The sequence below is a fragment of the Puma concolor genome, chromosome B2 (genome assembly GCF_028749965.1).
Source record: "Puma concolor isolate L17-30 chromosome B2, mPumCon1.1.hap2, whole genome shotgun sequence".
Lineage (NCBI taxonomy): Eukaryota > Metazoa > Chordata > Mammalia > Carnivora > Felidae > Puma > Puma concolor.
Window position 1 is genome coordinate 102,066,977 of NC_141671.1, and position 25,673 is coordinate 102,092,649.

Here is a 25,673-nt window from a genome sequence, read left to right on the forward strand (position 1 = left end):
ACAAAAAGTGATTCACTTATTCTTCCCGTGATTTCACTATAATCTTTTATACAAAACAAGCAAAATAAAGCAAACAAAAACCTGAGGGTTATTTAGTATAATGAATTAAGATATAAATTTTATTTCATCATACTCACAGCAATTTTCCTTTTAATTTCCCCCAACTAAATTTCATGTATTTCTGCGCTGTAAAAATTTTCCATATTTTGAAAAAAATTCCTTCCAATTAACATTCTAATACTCATCTAACTTCAGTAACTGAAATAAATGTCTTACATATATTTGAGAATTCAAATTTTTCTCCCACTTTTTACCTACTGGAAACAAACTTTTATGAAAATTACTTCCTTTTCCTATAAATGCCTACTGTTCATGGTCTATAGTCTTTTCCAATCCTCAATCCTACTTGAACTCTCATCTATATTTGATACTGATAACCAACCTGTTATATTCTTTTTTCTCCCATTAACCTTTTTATTTTGGAATAATTTTACATTTACAGAAAAATTGCAAGGATAGTATGAGTTTCCATACATTGCTTACCAGGTCTCTCCTACTGTTAGCATTTTACATTACCACAGTACCTATATCAAAATAAAGAAACTGACACCGGTACATTAATATTTAACTAGACATTATATCTGACTTTCACCAGTTTTTCCACTGTTGTCTGCTTTGCAATCTAGGACACCACATTGCATTTAGTTATCATGTCTCCCTAGATCTCCTCTGGTCTATTTCTCAGTCTTTCCTTGTTTTTCATGGCCTTGACAGGTAACCTGTAGAACGTCTCCCTCACTCCCATCTGAGTTTGTCTGATGTTTTCCTCATCATTAGACTGTGGTCATGGGTTTTTGAAAGAATATCACAGAGATGAAGTGTCCTCCTCATCACCTCATCTGAGGGGTACACAATATATAGGACACCACTGGGGATGTTAACCTTCAACATTTGGTTAAGGAAGGTATAGTTCTATGGGTTTGATAAATATATAGACCCATGCCAGTCTATATTCCTTCCTTCACCCTAAAAGTTCCTCTGTACATTTGCTCTGTAGTTAATACTCCCTTCTCCTCCAATCCCTGGAAACATTAATATGCTTTCCATTTCTATCATTTTGTCTTTTCTAGAATGTTGTATGAATGGAATCATACAATTAGTAGCCCTTTGTGTCAGGCTTCTTTCACTTAGTAAAATGCATTAAAGACTCACCAATGTTGTGTGAATCAATAGCTTGATGCTTTTTATTGATAAATAGTATTCCACAGTATGGTTACATCACAGTTTATCCACTGCCCACAGTTTATCCACTGTCCACAACAAAGTGGACGTCTTGGTTACTTTAGACCTTTAGCAATTATGAATAAAGCTGCTATAAACATTTGCATACAGGTTCTTGGGCAGATACAACTTTTAAATCACTTGGATAAATGAGAAGGAATGTTTATGTTATGTTTATAATGTTATGTTTAATAAGTCTATGTTTAACACTGTAAGAAACTGCCAAACTGTATTCCAAAGTGGTTGCACTATTTTGCATTCCCACCAGGCAAAGAATGAGAGTTGCTCTCCTTCCACGTCCTTACCAGCATGTATTGCTAGTTTTTAGATTTTAGCCATTCTAATAGGTATGTAGTGGAAGCTCTTTGTGGTGTCAATTTGCATTTCCCTAATGATACATAATGTTAACAATCATCTTTTCATGTGTTTGCCATCCTTACATCTTTTTTTTTTTTTTTTCAACGTTTATTTATTTTTGGGAGAGAGACAGAGCATGAACGGGGGAGGGGCAGAGAGAGAGGGAGACACAGAATCGGAAACAGGCTCCAGGCTCTGAGCCATCAGCCCAGAGCCCGACGCGGGGCTCGAACTCACGGACCGCGAGATCGTGACCTGGCTGAAGTCGGACGCTTAACCGACTGCGCCACCCAGGCGCCCCCATCCTTACATCTTTTTTGCTAAAGTATCTGTCCAGGTCTTTTGGCCATTTTTAAATTAAATTAAATTAATTTTAGAGAGAGAAGGAGAGGGGGCAGTTGGGGAGGGACAGGGGAGGGGGGGGAATGAGAGAGAGCACGAGAGAGAGACTATCTTAAGCAGGCTCCAAGTTGAGCATGGAGCCTGACATGGAGCTCAATTCCACAACACTGGGATCATGACCTGAGCTGAAATCAAGAGTTGGATGCTCAACTGACTGAGCCACCCAAGCGCCCCTTGGCCATTTTTAATTGGGTTTTTGCTTTCTTACTATTAAGAAAGAGTTCTTTGTATGTTCTAGATACATGTAATTTATCAGATATGTAATCTAAAAATGTTTTTTCCCAGTAAAACATAGTAGTAAAGACTACAGGGTTTCTTTTAGAGGTGCTGGAAATGTTCTAAATTTGATTGTGGTGATGGTTGTACAACTGTGTGAACATACTAAGCCAATGAATTGTCCATTTTCAATGAGTGAGATGTATGGTATGTGAATTCTACTTCAATCAATTACCAAAAAATTTTCTTTTGAGATTCCTTTTCCTGATAAAACCTAATACCATTCTGCATATTTCTTTTTTATTCTTTATCCACCCAGTGGTTATTTTCTAAGTATATGTTATTTTATAAATCATTAATTACATTAACACTTGTCTCAAACTTTAATTTGAACTTGAGAAATTAACCTTACTTTTCCTTCTTGCTTTTCGGAACTTGACAGCAGCCAGATTTATTAAATTCATTCCATAGAGATTGTAGTCAATGAACAGCTGTAGGAGGTAGGGAATATGCGCTTCATGAGGCTGGTAAAATTTATTCATTATGGCTCCACTTTGCAAAAGTTCACATATCCTAAGTTAGAAAAAAAAAAGTTGTATTCTAAAATTATGGTTCCTAAAATGTTAAGTGCAACAATAATTACACTACTATAGAGAATGAAACACATTAGCACACAAATTTTTTATTTAAATTTTACTGGAAATTTATATTTTGTTAGAAATGACAAGTTTGTCAAGTTTTAAAGTCAGCTGCACACTCTGAAAGAACATGATAAAAATCTTGGATGAAGAATATTTTGACTTCTAAAACCAACTTAATACTAACTATATTAAAAAACCAAAATGTCAGAAGTTTTTAAAATATGAGCTTTTCCTTTTAAAAACTGAGAAAAGAATTGAAGTACATGAAACATTCAGAAGGGATATTAATAAGATAAAGGTATAGAGGTTATTTCTGAAAAGGCTTCCTGAAGTCTCTGAGCAAGAGACTAATGAATTAAAGATACTTCTGTGAAGAAAGGGAAGAGTATTTCACACAAATTAAATTACACACGTAAAGGGTCATAAGAAAATGTGGCTTATTTGAGAACTGAAACCACTGAGTGTGGCTTAGTGACAAAAGCTGTGGTGAGTGTGTCTATGGAGGGGATGGCCTAGAGAGGTAATGAACAGTCAGATCATGCACAGCCTACTAAGACATCTCAAGAAATAGCAGAATTTGCCTCCAAAGAGTGAAAAAGAGAAATGACCAAGTTACCTAGAGAACGCACAGTCCTAAAGATACAAGTGAGAAGGCTACTGTGGAAAACTAAAATGATGGTGGCTTTAACAAAGATCAGGGCAATGTGTTGATTCAGGATACATACAAAGAATAAAATGGTCAAGCCTTGATGACTGACTAGATGTGGAGGGTGTGGCAGAATAGAGGAGTTGAAGATGATGCCTTGATTTCTTGGTGGTGCCACATTTATTGGAAGAGAAAGGACTGGAAGGAAACATGTTTCTTTGCAGAATTTTTTGGAGGAGGAATAAGGATAAAGTCAGTTTTAGACATACTGGGGTTTAGGTATAGTAAGGTATTAAGGTATATTTCCATGAAAATAATGACAAATGACAATGAAGATGAAGATAAGAATAATTTTATTTACATAGCATTATATATTTATTTAAGCATTATGTACTGGACATTGTGTTAGGTGTTTTATTTATTTATTTAAAAAAATTTTTTTTAACGTTTATTTATTTTTGAGACAGAGAGAGACCAAGCATGAACGGGGAAGGGGCAGAGAGAGAGGGAGACACAGAATCAGAAGCAGGCTCCAGGCTCTGAGCCATCAGCCCAGAGCCCGACGCGGGGCTTGAACTCACGGACCGCAAGATTGTGACCTGAGTTGAAGTCAGACGCTTAACCAACTGAGCCACCCAGGCGCCCCTGTGTTAGGTGTTTTAAATGCTTACTCTCAAGTAATCCTCACTACAAACCTATGATACCATTAATCCAGAGCTCTGGAGAAAATTTAGGCTATTGACATATACCTGGAAGTCAAATGCATGAAGATCAACAAAGAAAAAAGGCAAAACAAACCAAGAGAGTAGATAAGACTGTACAGTGAGGAGGAAGTACAGAGAGATAAGATGAAAGCCTAAGACACAACCCCAAGAACAGCTGCAGATGTTCAAAGAGGAACTAACAAAATGACATAAATACGAATAATCAGATGGTATGAGGAAAATCAGAGGAGGTTTATATCAAAGAAACTTAACACTTGGGCTTATTTTAAGGCACTATAAACAATGACACAAATTCAAAAGGTAAGGACAAAAAGGTGTTAACTAAGTGTAACAACATGGAGGTCAATGATTTTGACCATGCACATCCTCTGAAAGGGTCTCAGGACTCCCCAGTGCACACTTTGACAACCATTTTGCTAGACTGATGAGTTCTATTTTCTCTATGAAGTAGGAGGCAAAGCCTTGGGACAGGCTTGGTTAACATTTGAGTAAAGAGAGAATGGTAAGATAATTAGAGAAAAGCAGAAAAAAGGCACGGCAGGGAAGGGCCCAGGTGAAATTGAAGACCTTGAATTCACAGTGGCACCATTCTGTTGTGATTTTTTTGTTTTAGTTTTTGTTTTGTTTTGTTTTGTTTTGTATCCTACAGTACTCAGAAGCCAGTTTAGCAGAGAAAGAGAGTAAATAAATGGATTAACCCAGAATTGATGGTTTCACCTGGCAGAAAGGAGCTGGGAAGATAAAGAATAGAATCTAAGATGGAAAGGAAAAAAATTAATTGCAGCAGAAGGCTACAAAATGGGACAGTAGTACTGAAGCTAGAGAATTTAAAACCTAAAAACAGGTAGAGTAGGAGTAACTCAGGGACAGAGTTGAAAAGATTAAAAAAAAAAAAAAAAAAAAAAAAGCTCAGGTCACGATCTCACAGTCCGTGAGTTCGAGCCCCACGTCGGGCTCTGGGCTGATGGCTCAGAGCCTGGAGCCTGCTTCCAATTCTGTGTCTCCCTCTCTCTCTGCCCCTCCCCCATTCTTGCTCTGTCTCTCTCTGTCTCAAATATAAAACGTTAAAAAAAAAAAATTAAAAAAAAAAAAGACAGAGGATCTTATTGGAGCCATGAAAAGGTTTTAAAACTGAATCATAGTGCGTAAGTAAACAACTCTGTAAATTTACTAAAAATCACTGAATTGTGTATAGTTAAAATGTGTGAATTTTGTGGTAGATAAATTATATCTCAAAAATTTATTAAAAAAAAAAGATTACAGTCAGAAGCCAAGACGTTTGCATTTAAAATCTCAGAGGTAGGACAAGTTCTAGAGTGTGGTGAGAGTAGGTAGTTCAAGAAGAATGGAAGTAAAGCTCATAGGAGATGGGCAAGTAGAGAAATCAAGAGGCCAGTCTCCAAATGATATGTTATTAGTATTCATTCATTCATTCCACAAACAGTTATTGACCATTATGTGCCAGATACTATTCTAAACACCGAGGACTAAGCAGCAAACATAGAAAAAAAATGTGGACTTACATTCTAGCATGATACCAATTTTATATGGAAAATTTTAAAAGAGGATATGTGTATATATGTACATATATATTTACGAAAAATACAAGGACTTACACCAAACTCTTAAAAATTACTGCCTCTAGGGAAAAGGGTTATGAATGAGGGTAAGAGTACGTTGTAGTTTAACGTTTTACATATATACTACAGCCAACATTTACACAGCACTTATAATGTGCCTGGCACTGTTCTGTGTAATTTATAGATATTAGCACTTTCATTCAAGAAAACAATATGCACTAACATCATTGTATTTACAGATGAGGAAGATAAGTCACAGAGAGATTAGATAACTTGCTTAAAGTCTCCCAGCTGGTTATGGCAGAGCCAGATCTTGAATATAGGCAATCTGGTTTCAGAATCTACAATCTTAACTATTACATTATGTATTAGTTTAATACTATAATGCAAATGATTCATGTATAAAGGTATTATAAAAAAATAACTAAAAAGGGAGAAGATATTTTATTTCATAGAATCCTTTTTCTTAATAGTATATATTACAATTTTTTGTTATATATTTGGGTTACAGGTTTACTGTCTGTATGTTCTGATATGCTAGAAGATCCCTGAGGGCAGGAACCAAGCAAACTTTATCACTGTTTACAGCAAATTCCATAGTGCGTTAAATAATGTAGGTATTTTACAAATATTTATTTTGAAATGAATAAATAAATGAATGTGTCTCTCAATAAATCAGATAAGGACTGAGATAAACTATGTAATTTAAAGCAAACTTACTGGAAATAGTTTAATAAATATTTGATTGCTATAGTCACAAGGAAGAAAAACAGATTATATTTACATATTTTCTCCCAAAAACAGTTTGTAGGCTATTTATAAAAGATGTATGCAAATTTTATTCAAGGTTCCCTCTCTAGCATGGACTTAGGATGACTAAGGTGTACTCTCCTACCACTGTGTATGAGAAAGAGGGTTAAGAATTCACAGGGACTCTTCTGGACTCCATGGATATGAGAAAGTGTGACCAAAGGGAAGTGGTACAAGAAACATCATGGTCTCTAAGTGCCTATCCTGGAAAATGGTTTTGGTACCCTACCTAACAGAAGCTGTTTGGGATAAGGGTAGGGGCACATTACAGAGAAAACTAGTTTTCGCTGGTTACTTGGAGAAGGGAATAACCATAGGGATTAATTAGGGCAGTGATTCAGTGAAGCACTCAGTTGGCCTAACTCAGGGTAAACCTCATATCCTGGATAGTTGCTCCTCTTCTTGCCCAAATTCACTCTGGGAAGTATTGAATTTGTGTCTTACCAAAAGGTTACCTTTTGAAACCTAGTACTTAACTAACAGAGAAGATCTTCTGAAAAGACACTCAGCATTTATCCAAGAACACTTCTACCCTAGCTTGTCACCACACAGACTGAATACGCTTGTTTTGAGCCCTAGAGAACGAATGAAGTCTTCTCTGTATGTGCCCTTCTTGCCATCAGGAACTTAGACTCCAGGATGACTGACAGAATAAGATACAGACAGATAGACTTACTGAGAGAAGAAAAACAAAAACAAAAACACAAAAACAAAAAACAACCAGAGACAAAACAAACAAAAAATCTGGGATATAAAATTTCACTAGCATTAATAAAGAGTCAACAGGATTCTGAGATCTCAGAAGCCCTTACACTCTGGCCTCTCATACATTTCTTTTTGTTTTGAAATTGAAGAGTAGATTTCTCCTGGTACTGAACATTGGTCTGGCTAGTAGAGCACTAAGATCCTACAAGGCAGCCATCATCTCTCCTTATCTACTTCTACAAGCTCTCTAAATCTAAAACAGAAAAGCAGCAGTTAGGGACTATAAAAAGCAAGGTCCCTTCACTCTTAAAACATCCTTCCCAGAGGCCAAGCCATGGATCTCTCTTTGCACATGAATACACATATTATGGTTCCTTTCTTTAATAATGCTACAAATGACACAGTCCTTTCTTCTAGATTTTTATTTTTTATTATTAAAATACTTAAGTGATAGCTATTCATATTTTATCTTTGTACCTTTTCACCATTGCTGGATTGTAAAGATAGATCTTCATAAAGTGTCTTTCCTTCTCATGATAACCATAAAAAGGCCTGAAATAAAAGAAAAAGGTATTTCAAATTATTTTTATCATTCAGAGATGAAGTAATGCAACTTATTGCTCTAATTAGACTCAGCTAGCCTAATTCAGCCTTATTTATATTTAATATTACCCAAAACCTCAAAAAACAAACAAAAACTGCTCCAAAACCTTTCAATTAAACTTACCACAGATTAACATATAAAATATTGCAATCTGGTTACTTCTTTTAAAAATACCACTTTCAAAAAAAAAAAAATACCACTTTCAAAAAACTAGGGACAAAAAGGAGTGCAAACTGTTTACACCTTAATTTCAATCATAATGACTATTAAAAAAATGACTTTTTTTCTCTATACTCTGAACATGTATGAGAAAACCCGAGACCTTTCAAGCACCTTCACCCATTTCTGATTTTCTGTCAAACGTTAAAACTCTTCATTAACAAAGTCCTTTAATTAACAGCACTCATGTCACTTTGCTTGTCTGCTTATTATTAATTTTACAAATTCACTAAGCAGAGACAATTTGCCTATTATATATATGTACATGTGTGTGTGCGTGTTTGTGTTTGTATAAAACACTCATGCAAGTCAAATGAAGCCCATGAAAACTGTGTAGACAGGAACTTAAGAGATTAAGAAGACCATGACCTTACTTAAGGACCCTAATTATGTTGAGGCTGGCTTTTTCTCTAGGGCATCAGCTAGAATGGGGAAAGGAAGAAGCAAAAATGTACACGGCAGAGAGAGAAACAAGTGTTCAGAGCAAGATGAAATAAGCTGGAATATCATGTTACATCATTTTAGGAGGATTTGAAACTACACCAGTACCTCTGATATAGACTACCATTTTCTTTTTTTTTTTTTTAAAGTAGGCTCCATGCCCATCATGGGGCTTCAACTAACAACCCTGAGATCAAGAGTCGCATGTTCTACCGACTGAGCCAGCTAGGCACCCCTATTTATTTATGTATTAAAGTAAGCTCTGGGGCACCTAGGTGGCTCAGTTGGTTAAGCATCCGACTCTTGGCTCAGGTCATGATCATGGTTCATGGGATTGAGCCCTATGTTGGGCTTTGAGCTGACAGCACCGAGCCTGCTTGGGATTCTCTCTCTGCCTCTTTCTCTCTCTCAAAATAAATAAATAAACTTAAAAACAAAACAAAATAAAAAACATAAAGTAAGCTCTATGCCCAACATGGGAGTTTGAACTCATGACCCTGATATTGAGAGTCACATGTTCTACCAACTGAGCCAGCCAGGTACCCCCAGACTATCACTTTCAAAGATGATGTAGTTAGAAATAATATATAAACAGGTATGAATTTGCATGCAAAAAAGTTTTATATCTCCCTAGAGTTTAGTTGTAAATAAGTGGTTGGTGAAATCTTTAGGTAGATAAACCTATTCACTTTTCATTTACAAAAAAACTCTCCCATGGTGTCTGGGTGGCTTAGCTGGTTAAGCATCCAACTCTTGGTTTCAGCTCAGGTCATGATCTCACTGGCAGCACAGAGCCTGCTTGGGATTCTTGGTCTCCCTCTCTCTCTGCCCCTGACTCACACTGTCTCTATCTCTCTCAAAATAAATAAATAAGCTTTTAAAAAATATAAATCAATAAAAATAAAAAATACTGTGCCGGGGCGCCTGGGTGGCGCAGTCGGTTAAGCGTCCGACTTCAGCCAGGTCACGATCTCGCGGTCCGTGAGTTCGAGCCCCGCGTCGGGCTCTGGGCTGATGGCTCAGAGCCTGGAGCCTGTTTCCGATTCTGTGTCTCCCTCTCTCTCTGCCCCTCCCCCGTTCATGCTCTGTCTCTCTCTGTCCCAAAAATAAAAACGTTGAAAAAAAAAAAAAATTAAAAAAAAAAAAATACTGTGCCTATCTAATGGGCACTAAGTAGAACTTACCCTCATTAGGACCCCATTTCTGTCACGTCTGACAGTGTAGCTGACATCAAATACAGGAGTAATCTGGTAGCAGTCATTATTTGCGGTATGAACTTCCCCCCCCCCCCAGCTATTTTCAAGCTTTTAAGTCAGAGCCTTCTATATGATTGTTGTAAAGCAATTTCTATTTTTCAAAAAATCCAACTAGGGGAGCCTGAGTGGCTCAGTCAGTTAAGTGTCTGACTTTGGTTCAGGTCATGATCTCATGGTTTGTGGCTTCGAGCCTTGCATTGGGTTCTGCACTGACTGAGCTGAGCCTGCTTGGGAATCTGTCTCCCTGTCTCTCTGCCCCTCACCTACTTGTGCTCTCTCTCTTGAAAATAAACAAATGTTGGAGAAAAAAAAAAATCCAACTATTTACCAAGGTCTAAAAGGTTCTTTTTTTTTTTTTCATGTTTATTTTTGAGAGACAGCATTCAAGGAGGGGAGGGGCAGAGAGAGACAGAGACACAGAATCTGAAGAAGGCTCCAGACTCTGAGCTATCAGCACAGGGCCCGATGTGGAGCTGGAACTCATGAATGGTGAGATCACGACCGGAGCCGAAGTTGGACGCTTAAGCAACTGAGCCACCCAGGCACCCCTACAAGGTTCTTTATCTTGTCCTTGCTACTCACTCCAATCACCTTTTCCTCTAGCCATTCTAAACATTTTAGCCCCTCTAACTTGATCTACACTCAAGTAACTTGCCATTCTCTCTGCCTCGAAAGCCTGCCCTGAACCCTGGCATGGTTTGCTTTCAATCTTCAATCACATCTCTACTTAGACTCACTTCCTCAGAAAAGTCTTCTCTAACCATCACTCCCTATCCCTTACCCTTCACTCTTCTTTACTTTTTTTCCCCTTAGTAACACTTAACCACTTCCTGTCTAGTTTGCTATTTACTCCATTTTTGTTGCCATGAAGGAAGGGGTGAAACAAAGACACGTTACATGAATGATCTCATTCTGTCTCACTGGCAAAATTCAACTATTTATTCCTCTTACTATGGTATTTTTCATGTAGATAAATATAGCTATTTATCTGAAGACAGGAGTTATTTTAAGCCAAATAAATGGGGGCGGAGGGGGGAATTAAATCTGCAGTGTGGTCCATGTTATCTTTGCTTGTTTTGATTTTGCAAGAATCTTTTAGGGTTTTACAATTAGAATCTCATAAATTTCAAAAACTGAATATGGTAAGACTATCAAACCTCTAAAATTCTTTGTACACCTAGGATTCTGTTTTCACATCTGCTGACCCAAAATATAGCCTGGAAATTCTACAAATTCAGTTTTCTGCTTCTGTGTAATTTAACCTGCAATGCTTACTTTTTGCTGTTGGCTTCAGTTAATTCTGTCACAAGAATCCTCAACAGGGAAACTCTTTGGAGGGAAAAAGTAGAATGGAACAGAGTTTGAGAATAGATATTTTAGGCTTAAAAAAATTATATCTGATAATTAAGAGTTAGTTTTTTCATATGGCAGTGAGAAGGAAAATGAAAATGGATAGCAAAAAACTCAATTAACTCAAATGGATTAAGAATCTCTTTATAGGATATTTTCTAGAATCATGGTAGCTAAGTGGCAAGGAATTCCAGAAATCAGCCTAAGGTCATAATCCTATCTCTTGACCTGGCCTCAGAACAATGCATTATCTAAAAAGACTGAAATCAAACCTGTACAGATTTTAATTTGGTAGCTAGATGCAACCTTGTCTACCTTAAGAAAGTAGGGAAAACTGAAAGACTAAAATAATCACAAAGCTAGAATGTATGGTAAGGAAAAGGGGAATTAGGTTAAGAAAAAAATTAGAGTACGAGGAAAGAATGGCAGCCAAAGAACAGCTCATCTTTTGCCTCAGGTATTCAGACTTTTTAATTTTTTATTCTTTATTTATTTTTGAGAGAGAGACTGCAAGACAGAGTGCTAGTGGGGGAGGAACAGAGAGAGAGGGAGACAGAATCTGAAGTGGGATCCAGGCTCTGAGCTATCAGCACAGAGCCCGATGTAGGGCTTGAACTCACGAACCGCAAGTTCATGACCTGAGCTGAAGTCAGACGCTTAACCTACTGAGCCATCCAGGTGCCCCAGGTATTCAGACTCTTAAAAATATGACAACAGAAAGATTGGTGGCTGGAGTGCCTGGATGGTTCAAGTTGGTAGAGTATGTGACTCTTGATCTTAGGGTCATGAGTACAAGCCTCACATTGGGCACAGAGCTTGCTTAATTTAAAAAAAAAAAAAAAAAAAAAGACTGGTGACTATTCAATTCACTAGGCAGTTTGAAGATTCAGCTTTGAAATTTTTTTTAATGTTTCTTTATTGTTTTTTGAGAGAGAGAGAGAGACAAAGTGTAAGCAGGGGAAGGGCAGAGACAGAAGGAGACACAGAATCTGAAGCAGGCTCCAGGCTCCAAGCTGTCAGCACAAAGCCCAATGGGCAGCCTGAACTTACAAACCATGAGCTCATGACCTGATTTGAAGTCAGAAGCTTAACCAACTGAGCCACCCAGGAGCCCCTGGAGATTCAACTTTGAAATGAGAGTATGTATAGGAAAGTTCTTAGAAACTATTAAACATAAAAAAAAAGTTGGAATATAAAACTGATAATTATCTTTAACCTAATTGTTACTATCATAGGACAGGTGTGAACTTTCATCTCATTTAGTCAACCAAACAGCTACTGAGCCATATCTACTAAGTGCCCAACACCATACAAAGTGCTAAGGATAGGGGTGCCTGGGTGGCTCAGTCGGTTGAGTGTCCGACTTCAGCCCAGGTCATGATCTCACAGTTCATGAGTTCGAGCCCCGCATCGGGCTCTGTGCTGACGGCTTGGGGCCTGGGGCCTGCTTCGGATTCTGTGTCTCCCTCTCTCTCTCTGCACCTCCCCAGCTCATGCTCACACTCTGTCTCTGTCAAAAATAAATAGACTTAAAAAAAATTAAAAAAAAAAGTGCTAAGGATATAATGATGGACAAGACAAACATGGTCCTTTTTCTCATGGCGCTTACATGCTGGTGGGAGAAATACATAAAAATTAAGTAATCAAAAAATTAAAATAACTGCCAACTATATTGTGCTAAAGGAAACAAGAATAGACAGAGATACAGAGTAATTATAATGACAACTTATTTTTTTTTAATGTTTTTTAAATTTGTTTTTGAGAGAGAGTGCAAGCAGGGTAGGGACAGTGAGAAAGGGGGACAGAGGGGGGACAGGGGAAGCGGGCTTTGCACTGACAGCAGTGAGCCTGATGCGGGGCTCAAACTCATGAACTGTGAGATCAGGACCTGAGCCAAAGTTGGACACTCAAATGAATGAGCCACCCAGGTGCCCCAACCTATTTTACATAGGAAAGTCAGAAAAAACTTCTCTGGAGAAGTGAAGGATATGAAAGATTGGAGAAGGGTAGAGAACTCAAGGAAAGCAAACTGCATGCACAAAGGTGGGAAAGAGCTCAACACATCAGAGGAACTGAAAGAAGAAGACCCATGTTTCTAGATGGAATGTAGTGAACAGGGGTCAGATCACACAGGCTGTGGTTAGAAGCTTCAATTTACTCTGTGAACAATATGAAGCCACTCGAGGATTTTAAATGATTTTAAAAGGATCCAATTTATATAAGAAGAAGAATACTTTTGCAGCTCTGGAACAAGACAAAAATAGAAGGAAATTCAATTAAAAGGATACTGTGGTGGTCCAGAGGAAAGCCTAGATTAAGGTGGAAAAAGTAGACAGATTTAAGATGAATTTAATATACACATATCAAACTGAAAACATTCTAGTACGAGCTCCAAATCTTTCCTGCCAGCCTATTATTCTACCTGCACCTTCCAGACTCACAATTTTATAGTCATCTTTGACTCCTGTCATAATCTCCATCCAATCAGAGAGCAAAGCTCATAGACTCAACTCTCAGAACAGATCCAGAAGCTGACCGCAGCTCAGTACTCCCACTACTCCCCAAGTGCAAGCTACTGTATTTTCTCATCTCACCCAGATTAATGAAAGTCTCCTAATGTTCTCCCCTACTTCTACCCTTATCCCCCAATGATCTACCCTTCACACAACTGCTTAAGTAATCCTTTCAAGCCTAATTTAGATTGTGACTACTCAAATTCCTGCAAAAAAACTCAGAGTAAAAGCCAGAGTCCTCAGAACAGCCTAATGTTGTGTTTCTAAAACTTTAGTATGCATCAGAATCATTACAAAGGCTTATTATTAAAACACAAATTTTGCTGGGCCCCACAACCGGAGTTCCTGATTCATTAGGTCTAGGGTGGGACCCAAGAATATATATATATATTTTTTAATTTTTTTAATGTTTATTTATTCTTGAGACAGAGACAGAGCATGAACAGGGGAGGGGCAGAGAGAGGGGGAAACACAGAATCCAAAACAGGCTCCAGGCTCTGAGCTGTCAGCACAGAGCCCGAAATGGGGCTCGAACCCACAAACTGTGAGATCTTGACCTGAGCCAAAGTCCGATGTTTAACCGACTGAGCCACCCAGGTGCCCCGACCCAAGAATATATTTTAAATAAGTTCCCCAGTATGTTAATCTAAGTCCTCTGAGAAGTTGATGCCAATATGTGCAAGGAATTTATTTGGGAAACACCTGTGAGAGAAAATGAAGCAGGATCCAGGAAAGGCTGGGACAGCCACCAAAATTAGATAACATCTGGTCCCAAATGAAAGAAAGAGGGACAGAGGGAAGATCGGTAGCAATATCTTCTACTGACGTAGAAGTGTGATTCTAGCAGTGTGATTCTAAACTAAGTGCAGAAAGGCTTTCAGAGAGTTCCCAAGTGCTTCCTAGGAACAGACCTGCCCTAGTATCCTTCCCAGGCTTAGCCATTGGCTGGAAGTAGCTTATGGAAAGCAGCTTCAGTTTATATGGAATGACAGATTTCAGTGCAATAGGGGGGCCACTGTTCAATTATGCTCCTTGTATTCGGAGATCTGATAGGTTCATTCTCATAGCTTTCAAACCAGGTAAAGCTGAAGTTGGTGATCCTGGAAACCATACTTTAAGAACCACTGGCCAACACAATCTCCATCCATTCATCTCTCCCTAATCTCATTTTGTCCTACTCTCTTTTCCCTCCATTCTAGCTACCTGGCCTCCATGTTGTTCCTACTCCCTCACCTTCAAGTCTTTGCTCAAAAGTCTGTTTACCTTGTCAATAACACCTTCCCTGATTATCCTATATAAAACTGCCACCAGTCCATTTCTCTACCCTACACTATTGAAACTTCTTATCCTGCTCTACATCTTTATTCTATAGCACTATCACATAATAAAGGAATAAATTTATTTCATGTTCTATCGATTGGTTATTTTCTATTTCCCATTACTAGAATGTAACCTCCACGGTGGCACGGATCTTTGTTTTGTTCACCAATATATCCCAAGCACCTAGAACAGAGCCTAGCACATGGAAGGTGCTCAATAAGTATTTGATAAATAAATTACATGAATTTCTACAGGTCTAAGAAGTGTAGAAATGGAAAAGGTTAAAACAAAACTCACTGTTAACCATCTATGTTTCACTGCAACAAAAATTTACTTTAAAATGTTACAGCACAGGGGCGCCTGGGTGGCTCAGTCAGTTAAGCATCCGACTTTGGCCCAGGTCATGATTTCACAGTTTGTGAGCTCAAGCCCCATGTCGAGCTCTGTGCTGACAGCTAAGAGCCTGGAACCTGCTTCGGATTCTCTGTCTCCCTCTCTCTATGCCCCTCTACTATTCATGCGTGCGCTTGCACCTCTCTAAAATAAGCATTAATAAAAATTTTTTTAAAGTTACAACATAAAATTCGCCCCACTCCCATTAGAAGTAGAAGAAAAATAAACAGTATCTTTAAATCAGATAGCTTTTCTTTTACTTAGTACTAAAAACATAAAGAAATTTAAAAAGATGTTAACATATACTTACATTCCTGATACTAATGACACTTTGAACACGTGCTGAGCAGTGGAAGATGGATTGCCTAAAGCCACATTAAGTGCTCTGTCGATACTGAATGCCATCTGAGAAAGATAGCTTTCTGGCTGCTGTCCATAACCATCGTATGGCACATAGAGGTAAGGAAAGACGCCATGTAGATGAAGACATGTCTTCTGACCTAAAATGTAACACATTATAAAGTTTAGTTTGAGATGCATTTAAAATTTTTAACATTACAAAGCAAAGAATGCAAGTCATTTAAACATTCTAATGACAACATGGCTTATCTAGGATAACTAACAGTTGAAGAAAATTAACGTATAATTAAAGCCACCTTTTTTTTACATTTTACAACAGAACATTTAGAAGCATTTTATAAACATAAGTATTCTAGTATGATTTAAATAGTTTTGGCGAAAACGTTTGAATATTTTACCCTCACAATCTAACTAGCTTTATATACTTCACTGAATTGCCCTGTAATAATACCACTTAGCACAGTGTTATGAACCTTATAAAAAGTCACTGAAAGTTCATTAAATAAATCAATGAATATCTGTCTTGGCATAAATGTTTTCAAACCAGAGACTTTCCTGAGACAGACTACTCTGAACGTTTGCTGTTCAGAGGATAAAAGCAGTTCCAGTATGTGGAATTTTGCTATTAAGGGTGGGGAGGGGAGTTTGGGAGGGGTAAAAATGAAATTTTGCTATTAGAAAACAAAACCAAAAAAGACAAAAACATATCATTTGTCTGTAATAGACTTCTGGATATCTAAACTGCACATTTGGTGGACAGGGGTAGACACAATGAGAGGTGAAAAAACAAGCATGTACACTTCCCAGGAAGCCACTGTATCAGGCAAGGTGCAGAAGGGGTAAATGGTGCTGACTTGCCAACAGAAAATCCAGCACAGCCATGATAAAGAAAGTAGTATGAGTAACAACCCACAAAAGAAGTGCCACAGAAACAGTAATGTATCCATGACAAGGTTAAGTAACAACAGCAGCAACAAAAAACAGATGCACCATTACTCTCATGAATTTGGCAGGGCTGTACAGAAGTGGCTCCTATCCTCAGAGCACTGTCCCTAGCTCCCCTTGGGTACATGCCATTTGTCTATTTCAAACAGAGAGAATGGCAGTGATGGAAGAACATATCCATTTTTCTCCTCAGGCTGTCACTCACTATCCCTGCACTGCCCTGCCAACATAAGCCCCGGCTTCTTCCCCACCCCTTACCCTACTCTGCTTCACTGAGATTTTTTTTCTTTCTTAGTAGGAAAGTAACTATTTGTTTGCTTACTATTTCCTATTTATAATTCAGAATGATTTATATAAAATACCCAGAAAATAGTTCTATATTCTGTTGTATTTCATACTTTCTATAGTGAATAACATCAGCTTATCTTATTTTTAAGACACGGCTACAACAGAATTAACAAATAAATCTGGAACAGTTATTACATACAGCATAGCAAAACTGGAAAGCACAACAACACAATGGAATAAGATCTATAGCCTCACAAGTGTGGAATTCGAATTTCAACTACCAACTTTCACACTTTTGAACAATTACAAATTGCGCTGCTGTTAGACCACTTTCTATTTTTAGCAGCAGTTATGGTGCTTAATCTCAAAGAAATGGAAAAAAAAAACCCTTTCAGTTAAAAGCAAATTCATTGGCTATTTTGTTTCATTTCAAATATGGTACTACTTCCTAAATATTGCTGTTTTTTTAATTCTTCAAATAGAAAAAAATCAAATTCTAATTATGAGTATTTAAAAACATATTTAAATAGTTTACTGATGATCTACTTGAATGCTTTTTAAACATCTCATGAAAAAATGTTACAACCATTACCACTCAAGATATAAACCTCAACTGGTTAAGAGCAACTGGGACGTTACACCGTGGGGGTAAGGGAGGTGGAGACAGAAGTATCCTCTCCTAAGCTGGCAGATCTAAGACCAGTGGTTACAGATTTAGTGTAACAGTGTATTTTACAAGCAATTCTGTAAGCTCTTAAGGTATTAATTTTATAGTCCCTATATCTCAATAATGGAAGTTTAGATAAATTTTACAAGGAATGATTATAAAATCTGATTTCTACCAAGTTTCTTTACAGGTAGGATATTCAAAGGTCATAGAATTTTTTTTTTAATTCCCACTTTTCCATCTCCTGTGAAGTAGGGGCCAGAACAATTATCTATTTATAGGCTTTGAAACTTAGGTATATGATTTAGGAAAAAAGCAGAAATGATTTATTTAGCAGGCACTGAACTAAGTGCCTCACATGTATTTATTTCTAAAACATACAACAACCTTACAAGTATCACAAAGGTTATTTTCCCAAAATCACGTACCTATTAGGTAACTGAATCAAAATTTAAAAGCAGTTCAATAAAATCTAAAATCAATGCTCTTTTCATTTAACCATGCTGGTTCAATTTTTTAAAAAGTTAATGTTGGCTCCCTTAACTCCTAAGCTCTTATTTTGTAATGTAAACGCCTGTTTCCTTATCTGACTCTCATTTGAAACTTCCTTGGAGCTGGTACTGTGGTTGAAAGATCATAATATCCCCAACACCTAGCAGAGAGCATAAATGTGCTTAATAAATATTTATTAAATGGATGAACAAACCCTCAGCTAAATAGATTTATTAGTTGAGGAGAGGAATGGTATAAAAGCCTTGAGTATCTGAAAAAAGGAATCTATGAAAACAGAGGGACTTTGATACAACTAAGGATTACAGAGCTACTGAAGGACATGGGTGTTGGGGTGAGTCCTCAGCTTACTGCTCTTTCCTGCCCCGAATAACCCGAAGTCCCATGTTACACTGTAGTCACTACGTCAACACGGGTGTATTCCCCTCTGGTTCTCCAGAAGCTAGGGATGACTCTGTGCCTTACCACTCTTGCTCAAGAATAACCTCCTGAAGAACAACCACAGCACAAAGAATTCTTGGCATTGCACTGATGGCTCTAATATAGAATGACTATCATAGAAAAGAAAATGAGGAGAAACAAGACAAAATAAGTTCAAAAAGTTAAGCAAGGAAAAACAAATGTGTAAAAATGAATGTGTTAATCAATTTGTTTGGCAACAGTAGGTCTTTTATTATTGTAAAACTTGTAGTTCTGTAATTGTATTACTTTATCTTGACAAGGTACAGACAACTTCTATAGATTTCCCTTCATCAGCTCTACCCCACGCAAATGTGTGGGGCCACACATATGTAAAGTCCCTTGGAGATAAACTATTCTGCCCCACCCCCATCAGTTAGGATCAGATTCAGCTATGAGAAAAACACCCTAAAATCAGTGCCTTCAGCATTCAATCAGTGGCTTCTCTCTCATAAATTAAGTCCACAGGTAGGCAGCTGGTACTGGGCACTTAGGATTTTTTCAACATCTAGTTAGTTGCCTAGTTAAGAACTTGCAACTTCAGGCGAGACTGGACGCATTCAGGGAGGTATGGCTGTAGACAAGAACTTGCATCTTCAATACAGAGGCCTTTTCACTATACTCTAAAGAGTTCCATACACAGGATTCTTTTAAGAATGCTTTTATAAAACTAGTGAAAACTATGCTATTTTGAAACCCTGCTAAATGATTTGGGATTCTTAAACTGTTTAAAGTATTAGCTATTTCTAAGTAACATATGTACCCAAAGAAAGCAAGCAACTGGCATTCTTTATATCTCTAATTTCTGAATGTCCCCTCTTACTGTCATGTCAAACTGAATTAAAGCAGCAAACTCAGTAGGAAAAAAGACTGCCATTTGGAGAATGAGCATGTGTGTGTGTGTGTGTGTGTGTGTGTGTGTGTGTGTGTGCGCGCGCACACACACACACGCATACATACAGGTTTCAAAATTTTTTAAGAGTTTGGACTTTGCAATTTGACTGATGTTGCCTAATTCAGAAAGTACAATAAAGATGTTTCAGGAAAGTTCCACAGAAACTTGTCACAGCATAACTGCTGGCTTTTAGACACCATGGCAAAACTGTGTGGAGCTGGCTACTTTCCAACTCTGTGTAAGTAGGGCTTCTATAACAAAGGTAGGTGTCTCTGTAACAGCCAGAGTACTCGGGCACTGTGAAGCTAATCTTTTACAGAACTTAGAAGTACACCAAATATTAAGTCCTCTGTATTCCAACATTTCACATTGTCTTCTATACTTTAAGTGCCTAGATTTGGTCTCTTAATTAAATTGTGCATAAAATCTTAGTTTATCCATAGCAAAATTACCCATATTTTTTTGTAGATCCATTTTTGATAAACAGAAAAACTACCATGTATCTTTTCTCTAATTCTGAGGTCTGCAATTTTTTTCCTGTCAAGTGGGAAATGGTAAATATTTTAGGCTTTACGGGCCATACTGTGTCTGATATAACTACTTAACTCTGCCACTGTAGCCTGAAAGCAGCCACAGACAGTAGTATGTGCATGGCTATGTTGTTCCAACAAAATTTCATTTACAAAAACAGGCAGCGGGAGGAATTTGGTCCATGGATAGTAGTTTGCCAATCCCTGCTCCAACTGATTAGACTTCATCATCCAGAACAGAAAAGCTTATGTTTTCTCTTTTCTTTTTAAAACAAGCTGACTGGTCACCACAATCAAAATCATGCTGGCCTACGAGTATCCTAGGAGACTGAATAAGAAATGCTTATTTTGTAACTTGCAACCCATCTCCCAAATCTCAAACTCAATATACACAAGATTTTAAACAAAACTCTACAGAGCTATCAAACAGAAAAACTTGGTATGTGAACAGGAAAATGTGTATTTATGGAATTTTTCATATTTTCTTTTTGGAATATCTTTTTAAGTTTTATATCACTGTAATTACCTCAATCTGTTTCCCTCCAAGCAGTCTTTCTTTGCTTCTTTCTACAATTTCACTCCACCTTTTTTTCCCCCATTCCCACAAAACCACAAAATGAACCAAGCAAAACTTAGTCACAGAAAGCAAATGTTATATCACCCATTATCATCTAAGAAAAAAAAATCTTAAGTACTCTTAGCTCTAGAAATTACTTTTCAGAATTTATCCTAAAAAAATTAAGAATATATATGAACATTTAAATATTAAGATGCTTGGGCGCCTGGGTGGCTCAGTCACAGTTGAGCATCTGACTTCAGCTCAGGTCATGATCTCATAGTTTGTGACTTCGAGCCCCACATCAGGCTCTCTGCTGTCAGTGTAGAAACTGCCTCAGATCCTCTGCCCCCGCTCTCTCTGTGCCCCTCCCCTGCTCACACTTTCTCTCTCATTCTCAAAAATAAATAAGCATTAAAATAAATAAATAGATATTAAGATGCTAAGACAGTATTACCAATAGTAAAAAAAAAAAAAATTGAAGACAATATAAACTTCCAAAAATAGATTATGATGTATCTCTACCATAGATCTATGGCTCTTATACCAATTCCTGCTTACTGTCTTTGTAAATACAAATTTATTGGAACACACCAATAAATTTATTTGGAATGGGCTATTGCTGCTTTGCTAACAGGCAGAGTTGAGAAGTTGCAACAGAGACCAAGCCTGCAAAGCCTAAAATATATACTGTATGGCCCTTTACAGAAAAAAAGTGTGCCAACTTCAGTAACAGATGGTGTAGAAGTATGTTTCCTGGCATGAAGAGATGTTTATATTTACTTCAGGTAATATTCAGGTTTATTTCAATTATATATATATATATATATATATATATATATATATATATATATATATATATATATATATATAACATTAAATGAGATAAAGATTTTATTTTTTTTTTGCTTATGGATATTTTCTAAATATACAGTTTGTGTAAGAAAAAGGCAGGAAGAAGTCATCTACTTCTAAATGACTCAGAAATTAAAAAACAAAACAAAAAACAACAAAAAAAACCCTAAGTATTATCATTAACCATACAAAGGGCGTACATATATAACTTCCTGACACTTTCTCTTCATTTTCTCCTTTCATTTGTAAATAATGCTTTGGGGTTTCACATTTATTCATGCCATTTTATTTCTTCAACTAAATTATACATGGCTTTATTTAGAATCACTGGCTTTAAGTTATCAATCCTACATTAATAACAGAACTGTATCTTTCAAACACCAGATGTTTCAAAGGCCTATTTTATTTACACACTTGTCTAATATATCTTTGTATTTCCAGTGTTAAACACGATTGGTTTCCTCATTTTTTTTAGTTTATTTATTTTGAAGAGTGCGCATGCACACACACATGAGCAGGGGAGGGGCAGAGAGAGGGAGAGAGAGAATACAAAGCAGGCTCTGCACTGTCAGTGTGGAGCCTGACGCGGCTCAATCTCATGAACCATGAGATCATGACCTGAGCCTAAACCAAGAGTTGGACACAACTGACTGAGCCACCCAAGTGTCACTGGTTTCTTCATTCATAAATGTAGGCATAAATTCTCTGTTCTTTAAATACTTTGTGAAAGCCCAACGTCAGGTGCTAGACCACAGGCTGCTCATAATCACAGTCCCTGAACTCATGAACTTTTTACATTCTACTCAGAGATAAAGATGAGTAAACAGGCAGTTACAGTATCAAAAAGTATCTAACTCAGATTTGTGAGACTATAGAAAGGCTTCCCAGAGTAAGTAACAAAAAGAGCAAAGTGAGAAAGAATGTTGCAGTACGTACAAAAGTCTGAAAGCAAATAAGAACATATGTGGTCTGGGAATAAGAAAAATGTAGTCAGGAAGAAGCAAAAAGTTCAATGGGGAGAAAGGCAAAGTGTGTATGTGTGTATATGTGGGCATGTGTAGATTCTGTGACCTGTGTGGATTTGCATTTTATAAAGTTTCCTTGTGGACACATTGTGCGAAAGCTAGGGACAGAACTTTAATAGGAAAATCTGTTTAGGAGGCTGTTGAAGTAATTCAGGAGAGAAAAGTCAGTAGAGATGGAGAAAACATCAAGATGGATTTAGAGCACAGAATTTAGAGGAAACGGACTAGAATTTGGGAGTAGGGTAAAACAATCAAAGATGAGGCAAGTTTTTGGTTTAGCCAACTGGACTGATGTGAATGTCTTTCAAAGAAAACTAAGAAGAGTAGGCTGATTTCTATTTTTAACTTGTGGAATTTTACATGTTGATAGAATTTCCAAATGGAGATTTACATTAAGCACAATTAGGTACAGAGATAAAGAGCTTGAGAGACAGAGATCTGAGCTAGAGAAGAAGACAGATTTGGGAGTCTGAATAACAGGTAAAAAATGCCCAAGAGAACGCGTAGGTAAGAGAAGGAGCATAGATCAGAAACTTGAGGAATACTCGTATTTAAAGGAGGAAATAAAAGATTTTGATCTATGTGGTTGGGATAGGATAGAATGAGCCCCTGAGAGGGTTGCCAGGCAAGGGTATTAGCCATGGAACCAGAAAGTTCCAAGGGCTCATTAGAAATGTGTAAGAGAGGGGCGTCCGGGTGGTTCATCGGCTGAGTGTCCGACTTCAGCTCAGGTCATGGTCTCGCGGTCTGTGAGTTCGAGCCCCGCGTCGGGCTCTGTGCTGACAGCTTGGAGCTGGAGCCTGCTTCAGATTCTGTGTCTCCCTCTTTCTCTGCCCCTCCCCTGCTCATGCTCTGTCTCTCTTTCTCTCTGTCAAAAATAAATAAACATTAAAATTTAAAAAAACTTAAGAAATGTATAATAGAAACGTAAGCAATGATGGGCTGTATCAGCGACTGGAAGCAGGATGCAGATAACAGTATGTAGAAATGGCAAGAGACACTTCCAGAATGGCAGAGGAAGAACCTTTAAAAACCCACTCCCCTCCATAAAAGCAACAAGAACACTGGCAAATTCTGTCAAAATCAACTTTTTTCAGCCCTTTGGAAATTACCTAAAAAGCTGGTGACAGTCCAAGGAGTGTTTATGCAAGAAAACCAGTTGAATCTTAGCAAGAACAGCAAGCTTTGTGGTATTCTAACTTGCCCTAATCCAATCCCCTCTCCTCCCCAGCTCCAGAGCAGCCTTGAAAACCAAAGCTTTGCAACTACAGAATAGAGAACAGATTTATAGTTCCCCAAAAGCCCGATCACCAGAAAACTGTCACTATTTGACCTGCTTGGCAGCTCACTGAAAATGAAAAGCTCCATTCTCAGGACTTGTCTTTATTTGATCAGACGCAGAGCTCACTCCATGTGTATAGACAGTTCCATCTGCAACATACTGTGGAAAACAATCAGCAGCAACTGTTTAACATTACAGTTGCCTGAGGAGGGTTTACTAGTTGCAGCTAACAAAAGGCTAAACAAAAAAGCTTAAAAGGAAAAACTGAGGACTGAACTGTCCATAAAAACTTGAAAGGTGTACTATAGTACTGGGAATTCATAAGGCTATGTATATGTGTGGAGTTATGCTCAGGAAGAGCTGAGAAAGCCCTAATCTTTCAATACTGGCTGACCTTGAGGCTCTGCACCAACACACATGCATATAGAGCCCCTCAACAAAAGCTGGAAGGAGACCTATTGGCTCAAGACATTTAAAGGAAATTCTGACCAATAAGTTAGCTGAACAGGGACTTCAAAGAACAGAGACTGTACAGAATTAACTCAGAAAAGTCACTAAAGACACAAACAACATCACCAACAACAGAGCAAAAACAAATCATGGGGTTAGGGAGGAATATGACTTCCTTAACTGTCATATTACTCAAAACATCTAGTTTCAACATAAGACATATGAAGAAAAAGAAAAGCATGGCCCACACACGGGGGGAAAAAGGAAGTTAATAGAAACTGTCCCTGAAGAAGCCCAGACGTTCGTCTTACTAGACAAAGACTTCAAACCAGCTATTAAAAATATTCCAAAGAATAAAAGGAGATTGTGTCTAAAGTATTAAATGGAAGTTTGAGAATCATGTCTTACCTAATAGAAAATATAAATGAATAGAAAGAAATTATAAAAGAGAATCAGAAATTTTGATGTTGAAAAGTACAAAAGAAATGAAAATTGTACTAAAGAGGGTCAAGAACATACTTGAACTGGCAGAAGAATCCATGAACTTGAAGACAGGTTAGCTAATTTGAGGAACAAAAAAGAAAAAGAATGACAAAATATTAACAGAGCCTCAGAGATCTATGGGATTCCATGAAGGATACCAACATATACATAATATGAGCTTCAGCAGCAGAAGAGAGAAAGAAAAGGATGGAAAGAATATTTGAAAAAAGAATGGCAAAAATATTCCCAAATTTGATGGAAGACATTAATCTGAATATCTAAAAACCTTAGTAAATTGCAAGCAGGAGAAATTCAGAGATCCATGCCAAGATGTATCATAACCAAACTGCCAAAAAACAAAGAGAAAATCTTGAAAGTGGCAAAAGAGGGGCACCTGGATCTCAGTTGGTTAAGTATCAGGCTTTGGCTCAGGCCATGGTCTCACAGTTTTGAGTTCAAGCCTCGCATCTGCACTGTCAGTGCAGAGCTGGCTTGGAATTCTCTCTCTGTCCCTCCACCCCTCAAAATAAATAAACTTAAAAAAAAAAAACAAAACAAAAGAAAAGTGGCAAAAGAAGAGCAATTCATCATGTACAAAATTTCCTCAGTAAGATTAAAAGCTGACTTCTCATTAGAAACCATGGAGGCCAGAGGGATAACACAGTCAAAGTGATGAAAAAAAAAAAAAAAAAAGACTGTTAACCAAAAATTCTGTAACTAGCAAAACTACCCTGTGAAAACAAAGGAGACCTAGGTGAGGTGAGAAGGAAGAAGAAATCAAGATATTCCCAGCTAACTGAAAATTAAGGGAACTTGTCACTTGCAGACCTGACCCGCAAAAAATATTAAAGGAAATTTCATTTCAGGCTAAATGAAAAGACAATAGGCAGTAACTTAAATCCACACTAA

General features: G+C 37.5%; 1 protein-coding gene across 2 annotated transcripts in view; it reads right to left on the reverse strand.

Moving 5' to 3' along the window:
* REV3L (REV3 like, DNA directed polymerase zeta catalytic subunit) overlaps positions 1 to 25,673 on the reverse strand; it is a 176,077-nt gene that overhangs the window by 105,437 nt on the left and 44,967 nt on the right. For both annotated transcript variants that reach the window (XM_086707602.1, XM_086707603.1), the window contains 3 exons: positions 15,770 to 15,959; positions 7,841 to 7,915; positions 2,669 to 2,829 (listed from right to left, as the gene is read on the reverse strand). In XM_086707602.1, the coding sequence (XP_086563728.1) occupies positions 2,669 to 2,829; positions 7,841 to 7,915; positions 15,770 to 15,959 (426 nt within the window). The remainder of the gene's footprint in view (positions 1 to 2,668; positions 2,830 to 7,840; positions 7,916 to 15,769; positions 15,960 to 25,673) is intronic.